Source organism: Rhinoraja longicauda, chromosome 8, assembly GCF_053455715.1.
Source record: "Rhinoraja longicauda isolate Sanriku21f chromosome 8, sRhiLon1.1, whole genome shotgun sequence".
Classification (NCBI taxonomy): Eukaryota; Metazoa; Chordata; class Chondrichthyes; order Rajiformes; family Arhynchobatidae; genus Rhinoraja; species Rhinoraja longicauda.
In genome coordinates this window covers 56846971-56867083 of record NC_135960.1, presented here as the reverse complement: position 1 = coordinate 56867083, position 20113 = coordinate 56846971, and the positions used below count along the sequence as shown (strand labels likewise).

The 20113-nt window shown below is 40.9% G+C and overlaps 1 protein-coding gene across 3 annotated transcripts in view; it reads right to left on the bottom strand.

The window, feature by feature from the left end:
• ppp1r1c (protein phosphatase 1, regulatory (inhibitor) subunit 1C) overlaps window positions 1-20113 on the bottom strand; it is a 101294-nt gene that overhangs the window by 2450 nt on the left and 78731 nt on the right. The window contains exons 5-6 of one of the 3 annotated variants that reach the window (XM_078404044.1): window positions 13470-13724; window positions 7352-7516 (exon numbers count right to left, since the gene is read on the bottom strand). In XM_078404044.1, the coding sequence (XP_078260170.1) occupies window positions 7352-7516; window positions 13470-13724 (420 nt within the window). The remainder of the gene's footprint in view (window positions 1-7351; window positions 7517-13469; window positions 13725-20113) is intronic. The other 2 variants (XM_078404045.1, XM_078404046.1) reach the window with 2 other exon arrangements.

Genomic DNA, 20113 nt, shown 5'->3' with positions numbered 1-20113 from the left:
CCCCCACCCACTTAACTGCCTCCGCTCCACAGAAAATGGAACCAGCAGCCAGTTTTTATCTGAAATGCCCCATCCCAGGCAACACCAGGAATCTCTTCTCAGGCATCTCCTGTATAATTACATCCTTCCTATAGTGTGGCAACCAAAACTGCACAGCAGCTAAGGCCTTCTAATGGTTTATAAAGTTGTGCCACAACATCCCTGCTCTTGTATTCTACACCCTGGCTAAGGGTGCAAGATGTCCCTTGTACTACTCTGCAGTCTTGAGGGCGTGCAGCGTAGGTTCACTAGGTTAATTCCCGGAATGGCGGGACTGTCGTATGTTGAAAGGCTGGAGCAATTAGGCTTGTATACACTGAAATTTAGAAGGATGAGGGGGGATCTTATTGAAACATATAAGATAATTAGGGGATTGGACACATTAGAGGCAGGAAACATGTTCCCAATGTTGGGGGAGTCCAGAACAAGGGGCCACAGTTTAAGAATAAGGGGTAGGCCATTTAGAACGGAGATGAGGAAGAACTTTTTCAGTCAGAGAGTGGTGAAGGTGTGGAATTCTCTGCCTCAGAAGGCAGTGGAGGCCAGTTCGTTGGATGCTTTCAAGAGAGAGCTGGATAGAGCTCTTAAGGATAGCGGAGTGAGGGGGTATGGGGAGAAGGCAGGAACGGGGTACTGATTGAGAGTGATCAGCCATGATCGCATTGAATGGCGGTGCTGGCTCGAAGGGCTGAATGGCCTACTCCTGCACCTATTGTCTATTGTCTATTGTCTTGTCTCACCATGCTGCTATCTTCAGGGATGCCTAGAATTGTGGTAGCTGGCTCTGTTCCTCAATACTTTCTTAGTCCATACTGTCCAGCATCTATGCTCTACCCTTTAGTCCTCATAAAATGCATCACCTCACACTTATGAATCTTAAATCCTATCTGCCATTACTTCACCCATCTCACCAACTGATTACTATTGAATTGTAGCTTAAGACTATCCTCCTCACTATCAACACCACCAATTTTCCAAAGTTTACACTGAAGATAGACACAAAATGCTGGAGTAACTCAGTGGGTCAGGCAGCATCTCTGGAGAAAAGGAATTGGTGGCTTTTCGGGTCAGAGCCCTTCTTCAGATTTCTTCTTTTCTCCAGAGATGGTGGCTGAGCCACTGAGTTACTCCAGCATTTTTATCTCTATCTTCAATATAATTTATTATCATTGTGGAAAATTCAAAGTAGTTCATGAGATTATCCCCCCTGACTAAATCATAATAATCCATTCACAATAGAGTCAGTCATGTTGCATGGGAATAAGGTCCTTTGACCCTACTTGTCCATGCCAACCAAGATGCCCCATGAATTTCCTCCACACAATTTTTTTAAATCAGTGACATTAAAGAATGTCTATAATTACCTAGCTTATAGAAGATAGACACAAAATGTTGGAGTAACTCAGCGGGACAGACCGCATCTCTGGAGAGAAGGAATGGGTGACATTTCGGGTCGGGACCCTTCTTCAGACGTGTATATCTTTGGTTTAAACCTGCATCTGCAGTTCCTTCCAACACATTCCCTGGTTTATCCCTGCTGCTCTTCTTGAATAAAGGAACCACATTTGCTCTCTTCCAGTCATCTGCTATCTTTGTTAGGACCAGCAAAGATGTGCCAGTGTCCCAGCAGTCCCTTCCCTAGTGTGCCATAACAAGCTGCGATACATCTCATTAGGCCATGGGGAATTATCCTAAATGAAGCCTGCAAAGACATCTAATACTTTTTACCTTTAATGATAATATTTCCAGAATTTCACCTTCCCATGTGAAATATTCTGCTCCCAAGTGACTCGAGATGAGGTATTCACTCAAGTCCTCACATACATCCTCTGGGTCCACACTTGGGTTGTCCCTTTGGTCCCTCCTCCTTCCCTGATTACCATTTTGTCCTTAATGTACTTATTGAAATACTTCATGTTTTTTTGTCACTGGTATTTCAGGTCCCCTCTTTTTATCTCCCTGTAGTTTCTATAGCCCTGAAATAATATTTCTGGCTCTGCGTTATTTTGTTCCTTTTTTAATTGAACTGTTGCCATCCAATGGTTTTTTTGGACTTGCTGTTATCATCTTTCACTCTTAAGAGACCATGTTCGCCTTGAACCTTCATTATTTTGCTTTTTTTAAACGTCTTCCTCTTGTCCAAGGCAGACTTGCCTGCAAGTAGCTGCACCCCAGTTTACTTACACCAGGTCCTTTCCAAAACTATCTTGTAATGTAGAGTTGTCACCATTTCAAAAATCTTCTCCTTAACAGCTCAATTACTTGTCCAGATATATTCTCCTAAATTAGGTCCAGTACTGACTCTAGTCTAATTCTATCCATGTACTGGGCTCAAAAAGTCCCCGTATTTGTACTTTAAAAATTCCAACCTCCACCAAGTCTTACAGAGGTGATTCCAGTTAACTCTGGCGATGTTTAAATCTTTTCCTACTATAATACAATTAGTCCTTGCAATTCTTGGTGTGTCTGTATTTCTGGTCTTTTTCCTGCTGATTAAGAGGCCTATGGAATATTCCAATAGCAAAGAATTAGTCTCCTTTTTGTTCCAAACTACTCGTATGGCTTCACTGGAAAAACTTCCCAGGGCATTCTCCTTCAGTGCAGCAGTAAAGGACTCTTTGTTGATTTTCAAGGTCATCTTCCCTTTTAATTTCTCTTTCTCTCTCACATCTGAACATTCCTTACCCTGGAATGTGAGTTGCCAACCTTGCAACCGTCTTTGAGAGCAACGATATCATATGTAGTTTAGTGATGCACACCAGTTCCATATTATTCCACTTTCTCATCCACTCCCCAAAAGCAATTTACAGAAGCCAATTAACCTACAAATCCGCACGTCTTAGGGACGTGGGAAAAAACCGGAGCATCCAGAGGAAATCCACAGGGAGAACATGCAAACTCCATACGGCCAGCACCCAAGTTCAGGATCAAACTCGGGTCTCTGGCATGGTGGGGCAGTGGCTCTACTAGTTGCGCCACCGTGCCGTCCCTCTCAAATTTCCATCACTCTTAAAGTTCATCAATCTTGCTAGTCAGACTCATCAGAATCGTTGAACTGTCTCCTAGTTTTCCACAGGCAGCACCAACTCAGTTGAACTTGACACAGGGTGCGCCTTGCCAATTCCAGATTCCAGCCACTCACAATGCAAAGGCCTCAGAGTGCCAACCATTCTCTAGGTCTATGTGTGTTGAAGGGTTCCAGCAAACCATAATTTCTGTGGTTTTGTAAAGCACATGAACAAAGCAGTAATTTATGCATCAGAAGATGAATGAAGAATATCCAAAGGCACAGAATCATCAGAAAATAGTGAGAGTTGTACAATGATTACTAGAAGTCATTAAAAACAAAAAGATGTTTATAAAATGACATCCAAGCCTCGAGGGTTTATTTAAAATAAAGCTCATAAAACCACAGCATCAATGTAGTAAAATCGGGGGAAATAAAATAGATTGGACGTTAGCCTCATTTTGTTTCCTATGTAATTGTGAAATATAAAATAAATCTAGCTCCATAGTTATTCAGAGGTATGCTACACTGACAAGGGAATCCCAATGGTCTTAAGTATTTCCACTAAATGTCCATGCCATTGCTGAATGATGATATCAATAGATAGGTCTACAACAACATCAAATAAAAACAATATTAATTTCTAATCCCAGCATCTTCAGAACAGAATGTACATCCGAGCACTCTATCTTGGTGAATGGCACTTGGGTGTGCTTATTATTCCCCAAAACCAATTGTATTTGTAGACAGTAAACCGACTAAACATCTGAACTGGGAGGCCTGCTCAAAATTGAGTTCATGTTTGCAGTCAGTGTCAGAGAATTACAGTCAATCTGCCACCTTACAGCCAATTACCACGTTATTTCCCAAATTTAAAAAGAAAACTATTTGTTTAAATGTTAAATTCAGAAATGCTCGTTCGAGGATTGGAGACAAACTATCAGGACCACTCGATCACTCATTTCCCTCTACCCTCCTGATCACTTCACTGCTAACCTACCCAGCCTCAATGCTCTGCCCTTGTCCACGTAACCTCCTTTCTCCATAATAGATTGGTGAGTTGAAAGGGGATAGTGCAATGAACATTTCTATCCTTGCAAACTATTCGGCACCTGGGCACAGCCAGAGGTTGCCCACAGCTTGTCAGATTCGCATAACAGAAGCTTGTGGCCATGTCTTGCTATTGAGGGCGTGCAGCGTAGGTTTACTAGGTTAATTCCCAGAATGGCGGGACTGTCGTATGTTGAAAGACTGGAGCGACTAGGCTTGTATACACTGGAATTTAGAAGGATGAGAGGGGATCTTATTGAAACATATAAGATTATTAAGGAGTTGGACAAGTTAGAGGCAGGAAACATGTTCCCAATGTTGGGGAGTCCAGAACCAGGGGCCACAGTTTAAGAATAAGGTGTAGGCCATTTAGAACGGAGATGAGGAAAACCTTTTTCAGTCAGAGAGTTGTAAATCTGTGGAATTCTCTGCTTCAGAAGGCAGTGGAGGCCAATTCTCTGAATGCATTCAAGAGAGAGCTAGATAGTGCTCTTAAGGATAGCGGAGTCAGGGGGTATGGGGAGAAGGCAGGAACGGGGTACTGATTGAGAATGATCAGCCATGATCACATTGAATGGTGGTGCTGGCTCGAAGGGCCGAATGGCCTACTCCTGCACCTATTGTATATTGCCTATTGTCTATTGTCTGAGGTGCAGCTGCTGCCTACTGCTCTTACTCAAATATCACTCGGCTTTGAAAGCCGCTGAAACGTAGTTGCTCTGAACCTTTTAACGCACAACAATAATTTAACTCCAGATACAGTGAAAAATCATAGCAGGTAGAGATTTTTGGGTTTCCATAAAAACTGTGGCAACAACACTTAAAATATTTCCTATTTAAAATATTCCTAAGTAACCTTCTGCTAGACTACTAAAATGCTTGAAAATACTATGCTATCAAAAGTAATTGCATTCCAGTTCCTTTACAACTTTACAAGTACACAGATGTGCCCACATTATTAAAAAGCCTGCTTATCTTAAATATATTATTTTATATCTTTGATAGGATTAATGTTAGTGTCGGGATGTATTAATACATTGTGTAGAGTTTTGGTTTATTGTGTACAGTTTTGGTCTCCTAATTTGAGGAAGGACATCCTTGTAATTGAGGCATTGCAGCGTAGGTTCACGAGGTTAATCCCCGGGATGGAAGGACTGACATATGAGGAAAGATTGAAAAGACTAGGCTTGTATTCACTGGAGTATAAAAGGATGAGAAGGGATCTTGTAGAAACATATAAAATTATAAGACTGGACAAGCTAGATGCAGGAAAAATGTTCCCAATGTTGGGCGAGTCCAGAACTAGGGGCCACAGTCTTAGAATAAAGGGGAGGCCATTTAAAACTGATGTGAGAAAAAACTTTTTCACCCAGAGAGTTGTGAATTTGTGGAATTCTCTGCCACAGAGGGCAGTGGAAGCCAAATCACTGGATGGATTTAAGAGTGAGTTAGATAGAGTTCTAGGGGCTAGTGGAATCAAGGGATATGGGGAGAAGGTAGGCATGGGGTATTGATTGGGAACGATCAGCCATGATCACGATGAATGGCGGTGCTGGCTCGATGGGCCGAATGGCCTCCTCCTGCACCTATTTTCTATGTTTCTATGTTTCTACAGTTGCACCTAGCCCACAGACCACTCCCCAAAAGTCCCATCCGTTCATTAAATCAGCAAGTTTTCTCTAAAAGAGCGAGCATAGATTTTAAATTGGAAGATTTTAGTTATGGGGAGTGAGATTGCATCGATTATTTTCCTTGGAGCAAAGGAGGCTGAGGGGGGACCTGAAGGCAGGGTATAAAATTATGAAAGGCATTGACAGGGTAAATAGTCAATATCGTTTTCCCTTGGATGAGTATAAAAAGAAAAAGGGGGCATAAGTTTAAGGTTGAGAGTAAATAGTTTCAAAGGGGTTTTGAGGGGAAGTATTTTTACACAGAGTAGATGATGAGTAGATATCACTGCTTGAGATGGTGTTGTAATCAGATACAATTACTATTCAGTATGTAAGAGACATTTAGATAGGTGATTAGCAATTAAAAGCGCAAAGCATAGAAGGACACAGACCTCGTGTGAATGAAAGAGTGTAGATAGATTAAAAAGATCGGCAAGGACTTGCTGGTCCATTTCTGTGTTTTACAACTCTGAGAAAACAAATGCATCCAATGTAAAGTCACTCAATATTTAAGAAGCAATGGGCAGGTATCCAATTGATCGGCAACTATATTGATTGGGAAAGTTTGAATCAAAGACCCACTATTTAATGATTGGTAACATTGTGTGATGGTTTCATATAAGTGGGCACTGATGATGTGCCTCATTGAGAAGTACATCAATACCACATTTCTATTTCAAACCAGCCAGCTATTATCCCGAAGAGTCACTTCAAAAGCACTAAGCTCCTATTGTTGACTGGGTGTTTCACCACTGAAGTGGGTGAGGAAAGCTGCTCTGAAGCTCTGTATTATAACCTTCATGAGGAGTTTAGTACACTCATGAGCCAATGGAAACATTGTCATAACACAATAACCACCTTGTAATGGTCCTGCAGTGCAATTAAATAACTTCAGTTTAAATTAATTACGAAAATATTTTCATATCACAATTGGTTAGTTTCCACTCTTGAATGTGGGAGTTCATGCTTTTCCTGCTCAATTTTCCTGAATCCTACTCTAAGATTGCTCAGACCAAGAATCTTCTCAGCGCTGCTCCCACTTTAATGGTTTAACCTTGTGAAAAATTCAAACAAATAGTTCTTATTGCATTTCTGGCAACATTACAATGGAACAGAAATGCCAATAAAAGTCTAATTCCAGTGGTGCTTGTAAGCTGGATATTTAGTTTCCTTGTCAACTCAAATTTGCCACTATACAAATAACGAACACTTATTCGTATTACAACTGTTTCATTTTTTTCCCTTTAGTACAAAATATTGTATTAGATTATTTTGGCTGAAACCTCTTCAATGCTTTGAATTTTCCTGAAAAGCAAATTAAACTGGTTAATTTTAAAAAAAAACAAGTTTAGATTTCTTTTAATCAAGGTCACAGTGAAATATGCTTGTAAATTCAAAAGGGGTTTACTAATTATATTAGTGTATGTTAATGCCGATGTTAATTTAGCAACATTCTTTTTTACAGTGAGTAAAAATTAATTTTGTGAAGCACATAGATTGCTGTGACATTTCCTCTTTAAAGCCAGATTATGAACATAAGATGGTAGGAATTGTATTCTTGTTTAATATGTAACATAAAGTCTACCTGTCATGAGTGGTGGCTGGTGCTGAAATGGTGTATCTTTCCGTTGAGGTTTCAAAGTTTGCTCATCTGTGCCTGTTTCTGTCTGCTGTTGCTGTGAACTCCTTGAGAACTGGTGAGGCACATCATCATAACATTTAAAGGGGGCTACCTGTTCAGCTCCTGTAACTGTGATAGAAATAATTTTTCAAAGCCATGTGATGATCAATGACAATAAACAGTGGTTACACTCAGCATAGTATGTTTCAACAGGATGTGTATGCACCTGGTCAGCCTGCTTCCTTCCAGGAAAAGTACTGACTGTCCTAAATATGGTAACATCTTTTCAGGATATCTACCCTAAATAACCATTGCCTGTGCTTTTGAGTCAGAATTAGAGTCATATAGCACGTAAACAGGCCCTTTGGACCAATTCGTCCATGCCGACCAAGATGGCCTGTCTAAGCTAGTCCAGTTTCCCTGTGTTTGGCCCATATTCCCTCTGAAGCTTTTCTATCCATCTACCTATTCAAATATCCTTTACATAATAGTATTGTACCTACCTCAACTAATTCTTCCGGCAGCTTCTTCCACATACTTACCACCTTCCATGTGAAAAGTTTGCCCCTCAGGTTCTTATTAAATCTTTCCCCTCTCATCTTAAACTTAGGTCCTCTAGTTCTTGATTGCCCTACCCTTGGAAAATGTGCATTCACCCTATCTACTCATCTCATGATTTTACATAGTTCTATATGATCACCCCGCCACCTCCTGCTCTCAAAGAACTAAAGTCCCAACCTGTCTAACCTCTCACTATAGCGTAGGACCTGGAGTCCTGACAGCATCCTTAAATCTTCTCTACATATTTTCCAGCTGAATGATATCTTCCCAATGGCGGGGGTGACCAAAATTGAACACAATACTCTAGTGTGTCCTCACCAGCGTATTATACAACTGTAACATCACATCCCAACTTCAATACTCAATGCCCTAACTAATGAAGGCCAGTGCACCAAAGGCCTTCTTCATTACCCTACTTACCTAGGATGCCCCAATTCACCAAATTATTTAGGAGCATTGGTCATTATTTGGTCCAGTTAATTCATGATGTGTTTCTGCTTATGGTGAAAGTTTCTGCTTAGCGAATGCACTAATTTAACTTGTTCAAACTTTTGAAAGTGTGGAAACACTTCATGGTGCATTGCATTAATTGCTCAGAAAAAAAGTAGTTATATCAAGGTAGCTGTTTATGTTTCTGCAAAGTCCAACAGCAACCTCCAAAGCAAAGTCCAAAGCAACTTTAGGTCAAGTTGCTGCCTCATCTCCTTCTACTCCACTCGAGTCCCTGAGTCATCTTGGGGAACAGTGGCCCACAGTTCCATCTCTCCTGTCACTTTGACCCGCCATCTTCAATCAGGTATCAATTGTCAGGCATGCATGGTGGTATCTAGATGCTGGAGAGACAGTAACACCTATTCTAGAACAGGTCACTAGAACATGCTCATCAGTTGTAACTTGCAACCACAAGTTCCACGGCAAGCAATGGGCAAACTATGGGGAAGGATTTTTCATCAGAGATAGAAGATGTGAGGAAGGGATGTGGGTGGAAGGGGACGAGAGGAAGGAGAAAGAGTGGGGGGTGGGCAAGATAGTGGGGGAAATGAGTGCACATCCACTTTTGCACAGACAAGAGTGGGGGAAGAAAAATGAGGTGGGCTGGAGGGGGGAAGGGGGAGTTGTTTAGATTGTGAGAACATGTGCAAATGTATTAGTTTGCAGGCAAACATTTTGAACCTCAATTTAATAATCTTGGTGACCCTCTGGTATCTCCCTGATTGGCGAAGGGAATGGGTGAAAAGCAGGAGGAATATTAGTAACAGAGATGAGCTGAAGAAGGAAGCCAAACGTGTGCAGACCCGGGGAGTCTAACTTGGAACAATTATGGTGAGTTTACGGACGTTAGTTGGAAACAGTTTTGTAAAAAATAATGTTTTGCAGAACTTAAATTATTTTACCCAGGGTTTATTCCATTTTGCACTTATCAGCTCAGTTTTTCAAAGTCAATAACTTGTCTGCCTGTGACATATTTGCAATAAGAACCTGATATTCATTCACCAGAAATATTTCTGAATTCCTGTAAAATATTGATAACATGCATCTATTCACGAAAGATTGGAGCAGCTTATTAATGGTTACATTCTACATATTAAATCCCATAATTGAAATTATTTAGGGAGGCACAGTGGTGGAATGGTAGAGTTGCAGCCTTACAGTGCCAGAGACCTGGGTTCAAACCTTGCCAGGGTTGCTGTCTATGCATTCGCCCTGTGATCACATGGGTTTTCTCCAGGCGCTCCGGTTTCCTCCCACACTCCAAAAACATATAGATTTGTAGGTTAATTGGCTTCGGTAAGTTGTACAATTGCCCCTAGTGTGTGTAACCTGGTGTACGGGGTGATTGCTGGTCGGTGCGAACTTGGTAGGCCAAAGGGCCTGTTTCCGTGCTGTATCTCTAAAGTAAATATGGAATCAGTTTATTTTTCCCAGCTCCCTGGTTCTGGCATATGACAATTTTGAGATGGAAGATTATTCACGTTGGCCATTTCAATTGACCAAATGTGAATTTTCTACATTACTTACCAAATGGACATCTACATTTTCTGCTACACTGGGAACTGACCACCTATATAATGCATATTTTCTGTAAAAGGACGGTTGATTTTGGTGAAAGCTTTTGCAATGCATGTTGAAAATATCTCCAATCAGGACAAACTTGTATTTCTTCATTTTTGACGTACTATTTTGGGAGAGGGATGGGAACAGGTTACGGACTTGCTTTTATCATTTTAAAGTATCAGATACAGTCTGAGTCCTTTCAGTCCTTTCCTGAAATCTACTTCAGCATTTCCAATGTTCGGTATCCGTATGCCCCGCAAAGCTGTCATTTTGAAAGGTCTGTGGGACCCCATTGCAAACTTTAAATATGGAGAATGGCAGTAATTATTCGAGCTGAGTCATCCTTCATGGTCAATGGAACAGACCACATTTTGAGTTATCTCTAAATTACATAATGTTACAATTTGTTTAAAACAAAGTAATGGCAATGTTAGATATCACTGAAAGGGACAGACACTGATCAAATTTCCAAGTTAATATATCTTACATTATAGATGAAAATGTATACTAATCATTTTACTAACTTGATATTTATCAATTGGTAATTCATGACAAACTAATTAAAGTGAACAGTTGATGTAGATACATTGCAGAAATTATTCCAATACATGATACACCCACAGGAAACAATATTCACCAAGTGAAGTTATTTTATACCGATATGGTTTGTCTTAACTTTAGTCATTCATTCTGTTTTCCAAATAGGTTCAAAATTCTATACGTGCTAATTTCCAAATTCATTCAAAAGACATTGCAAATGCTGTGAAATCACTTCATTAAGAGCACCGTAAATATATTTACTGGGAAAACCAGAAGATTGATTGACAATACAAAAGTATACTGACCTTTAGTTTAGTCTAGCGTAGTTTAGTTCAGAAGTACAGCGTGGAAACAAGCCTTTCAGCCCACCAAGTCTACTCTGCCCAGCGATCACCCCTACACTAGTTCTATCCTAGACCGTCGGGACAAATGTAGGTCAATTAGCCTACAAACCTGCATATCCATGGTATGTGGGAGGAAGTAGGAGCACCGGGAGAAAACCCTTGTGGTCACAAGGAGAATGTGCAAACAGTACAGACAGCTCCCGTAGTCAGGATTGAACCCAGGTCTCTGGCTCTGTAAGGCAGCAACTCTACAACTGTGCCACTGATCTATTAATTTCAAACACAGAAGGTATAATTCCCTCTGCCCTACAATCAGGTGAAATAATGAAAATAATTTAAAAGCTGTACCACAATCAGCACAGACTTGTCACTTTTCAATAGCAGTATTTTTTGCCTTGCTGTGTCTAAAGTAGGCAATTCTCTGAATTAAAAGGTACACATTTTAAGACCGTCTTGTAACCTTGTACAATAGTATTTTTTGTCAGTGTGACTTGGTGTTGCTGATGGATGTTTGAGGAAATTGTAATGATTTTAGATTCAACGAGAAGGTTTGGTTCTTTTGAATAGATAGACTACTAAGCTACTGTTTGAGTATAATTCACAAACATGTTAACTTCAATTAAACCATGCAATGATTAATTGATTAATGATGATCACTATCATTATCAATGTGGATAATTAGTCAATAAAATCAAGAACTGAAAATTATAGGGATTAGTCATTAGTATTCACAGTTGGGAACATTAACTGGGAGTAGCAACCCATCAAATACATGACAGAGCACTTTCTCGCAAAACTAAATGCCAATAGTTGAAAATGTTGTTTTGGCACATAGCCGGAAGGTTATTGATACATTCAGTGACATCTTAATTCTTTGCTAAATAAAAATTGCATTATGATTTTAAGATTTGGCAGGACGCACCTGCTAACAGCAAAAGCAAAATGTGCTTTTAAATATTTCCAGTAATACATTTCAAAATCAGCTCTAAACACTCCCTTATAAAACCCTTGCAAAAATGCAATGCATTCTTGCAAGTTTCAAGATGCATTCATTCAAAACTGACCTGAAATTCATTGGTTCTGAAACTTCAGGGTGAGAAATGCCTTGAATGTGAAGATGCGTTGTTATATACTCTTACTGTGGAGCAAGTATTACTCTTACTGTGGAGCAGTCAGAAGATGCCCAGGCTACAGTCACTGTTCTTTATACTTTGACCCTGCTTGAGGCACTCATCTTCAAAATATCATACTTGCAAACTGCGCATTCAATTAATTTTCTGGAGTCATTAAAATGAAAGTTTTATGTTGTGCCTTACACTAAATCTGAAAGGACTAAAGTACTTTGAACAGGCAATCCCGAATATACTTTACATTTCCATTGACATGAATTTTGGGAGTTTTTTGTCCAAACTTTGGCCTTCACTGTTTAAGTATGATTAGTAATACCTTTTGCTGTGTCACACAACATGTCAGTGGCAAGTTTTGTCAAATGAAGATTGCATCTTCATTTGACAAAATGGCATGCATGTTGACGAATTTTATATGGAAACATGCTGTCCATAGACAAGTCAGAGACAAAGAGTATTGTGTCCAATTCACCCGGTTCTAAAAAAGGTGCAGAGAAGATTTATGGGGATATTGCCAGGATTTGAGGGCCTGAGCTATAGGAAAATGTTGGGAAAATGTTGAGCAGGTTAGGATTGTATTCCTTGGAGTGCAGGAGGAAGAGGGCTGATCTTATAGTGGTGTATAGGATCATGAGAGGAATAGAAAGGGTAAATACATTGTATTTTCCCTAGAGTAGGAGAATCAAGAACCAGAGGACATAGATTTAAGGTGAGGAGGGGAAAGATTTAATAGGAAACTGAGGGGCAACTTTTTACACAAAGGGTGGTAGATATATGGAATGAGCTGCCAGAGGAGGTAGTTGAGGCAGGTACTATCACAGTGTTTAAAAAAATGTTTGGACAGGTACATGGATAGGATAGGTTTCGAAGGATATGGGCCAAGTGCAGGCAGGCGGGACTAGTGTAGATGGGACATGTTGGCTGGCATGGGCAAGTTGAACCAAAGACCTGTTTCCACACTGGCTGAGTCTGAGTCTATGACTCTATGACTCTATGACGTGTTTGCTTGATTTATTGCAGGAATTGTTTTAACTATCTATGGTTCCGAATAGAGTGGAAAAGGGCTTTCGGTAAATTTGTATTTGAGATTGTTAATTAAGAATCATTGCGTTGTAATTTTCATACCCATAACTCCCTCAAATATATTTGTTGCTCAAAATTCTATGCATTAAATGGGTTACATGAAAGATAATGACACTATGTAAATTGTGAGCATGCAAACGTGAATACAGCAATGTGTAACAGAAAGCATTCACAGATGTAACACTACTGCAAAACAAGAGATTGCTACAATCTGATCCGATAGATTTACATCCTAAATGAAATTTAAACAGCTTGATGAGAAATGGTCCAAGCTTTGTCATCGCTTGATTGCTTGTGAAATCGACAGGAATCTCATGGTGATTATGTATTGTGATGGAGGGAGTATTTATTATAGAACTGCCATTGACTTACCACCAGGAGAACTGCTGCCTGGGTGATCCTCGGCATTTAGTAGCAGTTTGATGCCCGTTTGGGTGCTGGTGTGTTCACAGCAGCTGTGGGGGCCCCAGTCTGTGTCTGCCAAGAAACCAGGGGCTCCATTGCTGTGACAGCACTCAGTCATCATTGGGCTGAGCTCGTCTAGACAGCTGGGGTCACTTTCAGAGTAATCCTGGTCCGGTTGCTCCTGTTTCTGAAGATGGTGCTCCACCAGCAACTGAAGTTCTGCTTCAACAAGAGCACTGGGTTTAATAGTTAGTTTGCGCTAGCCAGTTACTTGCTTTACCTGCACAGTAAATTAAGTTACATTTCAAGGTCAGAACGGGCTTCTGGGTGAACAATAATGAGGAGGATCATAAGGTCATAAGTCATAAGGAGCAGAATTAGTCCATTCGGCCCATCAAGTCTACTCCGCCATCAATCATGGCTGATCTATCGCTCCCTCCTAACCAAAGATACTAGAAGAACAAGATGGACCACTCCGTTGAAATCGCCTATACTGAAGTGTAGTACGCAAAGGAGCGTAACGTCTGCCATTTTAGTAGGCAAAACCCACCGATTGCTATGTCTCTCGCAGTGTAATCAGTGTTGTGGGGGACCAGTATGTGTGACAATACCATTAAAATGCAGAATATATCTCATCTATCAATTCACAGATTTTTGTTATTTTTCTTTTTAAATGTTTCTGCAAGTTTCTGCCTACTAAAATGGCGCCATGACATACTACGGTTTTTAGGGTCGAGTGGTCTATCTTGTTCTTCTAGTATCTTTGCTCATAACCCCATTCTCCTGCCTTCTCCCCATAACCGCTGGCACCTGCACTAATCACGACGATTTGGAGAGGAGCCTCCCTAAATCACCTTGAACATTTAATACCTTTTGAGTGGAAACCATTTCTACTTTCCACTTAAAATCCTTTTGAAAATTAAACCCAGCTCCAAAACCATGCCTAAATGTCTAAACGTACACATCTTATTTGGGCCTGGAAATGTATTTAGATCTCAATAACGTGAGAGATTTGATGTTAAAGCATCTGCAATGTATTCAGGAATGCAAAAACAAACCGGTACAGAGCAGGCCATTTTGACCTTCATGCTGATTAGCAGCAATTTTGTGAGTGTGTGTCTTAAAAGATTTTCAGGCTGTCTCAGCAAGGCCACCAGCACAATCAAGGATGAGTCTCACCCCAGTCACTCCCTCTTTCTCATCAGGCAAGAGGTAAAGAAGTGTGACAACGCAGAATCAAGGATAGTCTCTTCCCAGCTGTTATCAGACAACTGAATCATCCTATCACCAACTAGAGAGTGGTCCTGAGCTACCATCTACCTCATTGGAAACCCCCAGACTATCTTTAATCAGACTTTCCTGGACTTTATCTTGCACTAATTGTCATTCCCTTTATCCTGTATCTGTACACTGTGGACAGCTCAAGTGTAATCATGTATAGTCTTTTTGCTGACTGGATAGTATGCAACAAAAAGCTTTTCACTGTACCTGTGTACAGTGTACACTCCTAAGGACCTTCTACAACACAGTGGTTGCATCAGCCATTTTCTATGGAATGGTCTGCTGGAGCAGCAACATCTCAGAGGCGGAAGGGAAGAGACTCGACAAGCTGGTCAGGAAGGCCAGGCATGTCCTGGGTTGCCCCCTCGACTCAGTGCAGGTGGTGGAAGGTAGGAGGATGATGGCAAAGCTAACATCGCTGCTGGACAACGACTCCCACCCCATGCAGGACACTGTCACTGCACTGAGTAGCTCCTTCAGTGACAGACTCCTTCACCCCAAGTGCGTGAAGGAGAGATATAGGAGGTCCTTCCTTCCCGCTGCTGTGAGACTGCACAACCAGCACTGCTCCCAGCAGACGAGTCAACAATAACAGCTAAGAACACACAGATAACTGATGACAATTTAAGTATCATTTATTTATAATGAATGATCTCTTGCTCTCTTGCTATCCACTTTGCTGCTGTAACACTGTAAATTTCCCTGGTGTGGGACGAATAAAGGAATATATTATTATTATTATTACACGTGACAATAAACTAAAGTAAACGAATTTTTCAAAAAATTGAAATGTTGCGATTGAGAAATTGACCTGATCCAAAGGTTTTTGCTCAAGTGGCTCTGACCATTTTGCACCGATGTGAGCTAGCTTAATGTATTCCAGAAAAGAAATTAATTTAAGGTATAGAATTCAACATTTAATTTTGATCAGAAAGGCAATCATCGCTTTTTTATTTCCTTAATGTGTGTCAGTAGGCGATCGTCTAGAACCAATGTCTGGCTGATAATGTGCAACTGAAGTAACCAGCAGTTGATTTGGAGAATATAAAGAAACATCGGTTCAATAAAACGGCAATGATCCTTTATCTTAACGTTGGTAAATCCTGATGGCTTGGCAGCTGTGTTCTCTTCCAACTCACCAGAGCCCCAGTTTCTACAATCCCTTTAAACTGTCCCTGGATCTCATTTCCTGAGATCCCTTTACACTTACTGGGCTCACTGCAACATTTATTATAATACCATGCAACGCACAAAAAAAGTGAATTAAAAACTGTTAAGGCAATAATAGAAATAACAACCAACAGTCTGGAAAAATACTTGTTTAGCACCAAGAAAGTCCATGATATCTGAGTTTTTAAGAGTCATAGTGTGACTTCAGCCCAACTTGCTGAATAGCTGAAATATCTGACTTAGGACTGCTGTTTGGCATACATTCATCTATTCACAGCTCTGCCTAATATAAGTTACTCTTGTTCATTTAAAGAAGAAAGCAAGTGGGGAAAAGTCAGTAAATTGCCATTAAATGATCAAGGTACAATTCTCATCAGGTTACTGAAATGAATCAAAACTTACTTCACTGACCACTGACCGAGATCCACTCTAAAATCGTCCGGATGTCTATACAGTATGGAACTGAGTTACACAGGTGAGGACAACCACTCATTTGACATCAATGATTTGGATGAGAACATACAGATCTACCAGTATCTACACCAGGGAATAATCAAGAAGAATGCTTACAAAAAAGATGGAAAGGATACAAATACAATCCTTCCTTCAAGTTTGCTGATGATACAAAAGTGAGTGGTTTTGCAGATAGTGAAGACGGTTATGAAAGATTGCAGCAGGATCTAGATCGATTGGCCAGGTGGGCGGAGGAATGGTTGATGGAATATAATACAGAGAAGTGTGAGGTGTTGCATTTTGGGACGTCGAACAAGGGCAGGACCAACACAAATAAACGACTATTGACTATTGACTATTGATATTGTAAATGGTAGGCCTCTGGGCAGTGTTGTAGAGCAGAGGGATCAGGAGTACAGGTGCATAGTTCCTTGAAGGTCGAGTCGCAGGTAGATAAGGTGGTCAAAAAGGCTTTTGGCACTTTGGCCTTCATCAGTCAGAGTATTGAGTATAGAAGTTGGGAGGTCATGTTACAGTTGTATAAGACATTGGTGAGACCGCATTCAGAATATTGTGTTCAGTTCTGGCACCATGTTATAGGAAAGATATTGTCAAGCTTGAAAGGGTTCAGAAAAGATTTATGAGGATGCTGCCAGGACTCGAGGGTGGGAGCTATTGGGAGAGGTTGAGTAGGCTGGGTCTCTATTCCACAAAGCACAGGAGGATGAGGGGGGATCTTATAGAGGTGTACAAAATCATGAGAGGAATAGATCGGGTAGATGCACAGAGTCTCTTGCCCAGAGTAGGGGAATTGAGGACCAGGGGACATAGGTTCAAGGTGAAGGGGAAAAGATTTAATAGCAATCCAAGGGATAACATTTTCACACAAAAGGTGGTGGGTGAATGGAACAAGCTGCCAGAGGAGGTAGTTGAGGCTGGGACTATCCCATCGTTTATGAAACAGTTAGACAGGCACATGGATAGGACAGGTTTAGTGGGATATGGACCAAGCGCAGGCAAGTGGGACTAGTGTAGCTGGGACATTGTTGGCCGGTGTGGGCAAGTTGGGCCGAAGGACCTGTTTTCACACTGTATCGCTCTCTGACTATGACACTGTGACCATTGGTTGCATTCCTAACCACAAATGCTCCTCCCAAAATGCCCAGTGAACTTCATCACCTGGTTTCTATAGGCAGTGGATCCAAAGATAGTATAGCATAAGAGCAGGCCATATAACAGTAGATGTACAACGAGGATAGCATTCAGCATTTTCAACCCTCATTTATTTAGCTTGACCATCAATGTCTCCATTGATTCTTGGCACTGCAATAGTGATGAGCACCACACCATGAGGAAACACACACGGCCATGCTTTGAATCCTGCAATAATATGCTATTTAATGGTTTAAATTTTTTTTAAAATACCATTTAAAGTCGTCAAAACAATTTAAAGAGAAATAAACAAGGATTTGGAATATTAATTGGTGGAATGACTGAACTAGATGCACAATGCACTCATTTTAATGGAAAATCTGAATCACTGTTTAACATTTTAAGAATACTTTAAAGTTCTGGAACAATATGAATATCACTGGATGAATTTAAAAGAGAGTTAGATAGAGCTCTAGTGGCTAGCGGAATCAAGGGATATGGGGAGAAGGCAGGCACGGGTTACTGATTGTGGATGATCAGCCATGATCACAATGAATGGCGGTGCTGGCTCGAAGGGCCAAATGGCCTCCTCCTGCACCTATTTTCTATGTTTCTAGGTTTAATATAACACATAATGTTATCCCACGACTGCTGTGTGTTTCTGTGCTGTCCATGATTTAACTTTCCAACAGTAACTCTTTTTCCACTTTCACGTTGTTCTTAACTTGCTGCTTTTTCTCTTCTTATCCATTTCACCCTGAAAACTGGTGAGGTCTTTAACCCGATCACTCACAGTGACAATGTAATCTATGCTCCAACTGTCTTCTGTATATTTGCTTTAACTCCTTTCTAGTAATGAGACTTTTTTAGTAATAATTTCAAATTGACTTCCTTTGTCTTCTCACTAACTCCCAATCCCTGTTCCCCAATCAAAGAAATATTGGTCTTTATACATTGAACCTTTTGTAAGTACCATACTTTCTTATTCCACTCAGCTCCAGTGGAAATGGTCCCGGTAGTTTTGCTCTCTAGGTAAATATACCCATTGTATTTTTTTTATGTCTTTTTTATTCATTGAGAGCAATTTCATAATTATTACTTTGCTCGTGTATTCTAATTTTCCATTTTAAACATTTTTATATGGTCCATTCAGTTAACAAGAATGATGTTAACACACTGATATCACAATGGGCTAGATGCTACAATTACAAGCCAGGATTGGGTTTAGGTTTATTATTATCACATGTATAAACATTAGGCATTAATACCCTGTGATTCAATGGCAACCTGTCTCGGAGTCTGGACAAGCATCACTGAATATGATGTCCTACCTTTCCAGTGGGTGAAATCATAGAAATAGATAGCACAGTAAGGAACCTTTTAGCCCATGTCCACACCAGTTGAAAAAGGTGGCAATCGCTGAACTGATGAGAACTTTAATACATCATTCTCAATATCCTTATAGTGTTCCAGGGAGATACTACTTAGAAACAGGCTTTGACTCACTGAGTCACACCATCACTCATTCACACTCATCTCAGATTCCTACATTTTTTCCCTACCTTCTCATTAAATCCCTTCAGATTCTGCCCCTCCCCTACCCCCCCCCCCCCCCCCCCCCCCCCATGAGCAGTTTATAGCAGCTAATTAACCGACTACCTTGCACATCTTTTGGGATGCAGGATATATCTCTGGCACATGGAGGAAACAAATGCAACCGTAGGGAGAACATCCAAGATCCACGCAAACAGCACCCAAGGTCAAGACTGAACTCGAGCCTCAGGCACCGTGAGGCAGAGCCCTCACCAGCCTCACCACTGATCCACCCTCACCCACTACGTTTTATCAGCAGGTGCTCAGCTGGCAGTACTCTTAGATTACATTGGTTGATCCCATCCCCTCACCTGGAGCCCAACGTTGAGGCAGCAGACTGCTAAGCTGCTGAGGTTGCCTCAATTCAGATGAAATGATAAACCAATGCCCCTTTGTGCTCTCGGGTGGAAAGTAAAAGAAACTTGGACACCACTTTCAAGAAGACCGTCTCCAGTCCCTCATTCGGCGTTACTAAAGCAAATTGTTTCATAGGTTCATAAATTCATAAGTTATAGGAGAAGAATTAGGCCATTCGGCTCATCAAGTCTACTCCGCCATTCAATCATGGCTTATCTATCTTTCCCTCTCAACCCCATTCTCCTGCCTTCTCCCCATAACCCCGGACACCGTACTAATCAAGAAATGCTGGCTGACCTGTTGAGTGACTCCAGCACTTTATGTTAGAACATAGAACATAGAACAATATAGCTCAAGAACAGGAACCAAGGAAAAATATTCTGACTGTCTACCCTCTCTATACCTCTCATAATTTTTGTATACTTCTGTCAAGTCTCCCTGCAGCCTTCAATGTTCCAGAGTCTGTCCAACTTCTCGCTGTAGCTAATACCCGCTAATCCAGGCATCATTCTCCTGTAAGCCTCCTGTGCACCTCTTCCAAAGCCTCCTTGTAATGGGACTACCAGAACTGCACACAATACTCCAAATGCGGCCTAACCAAAGTC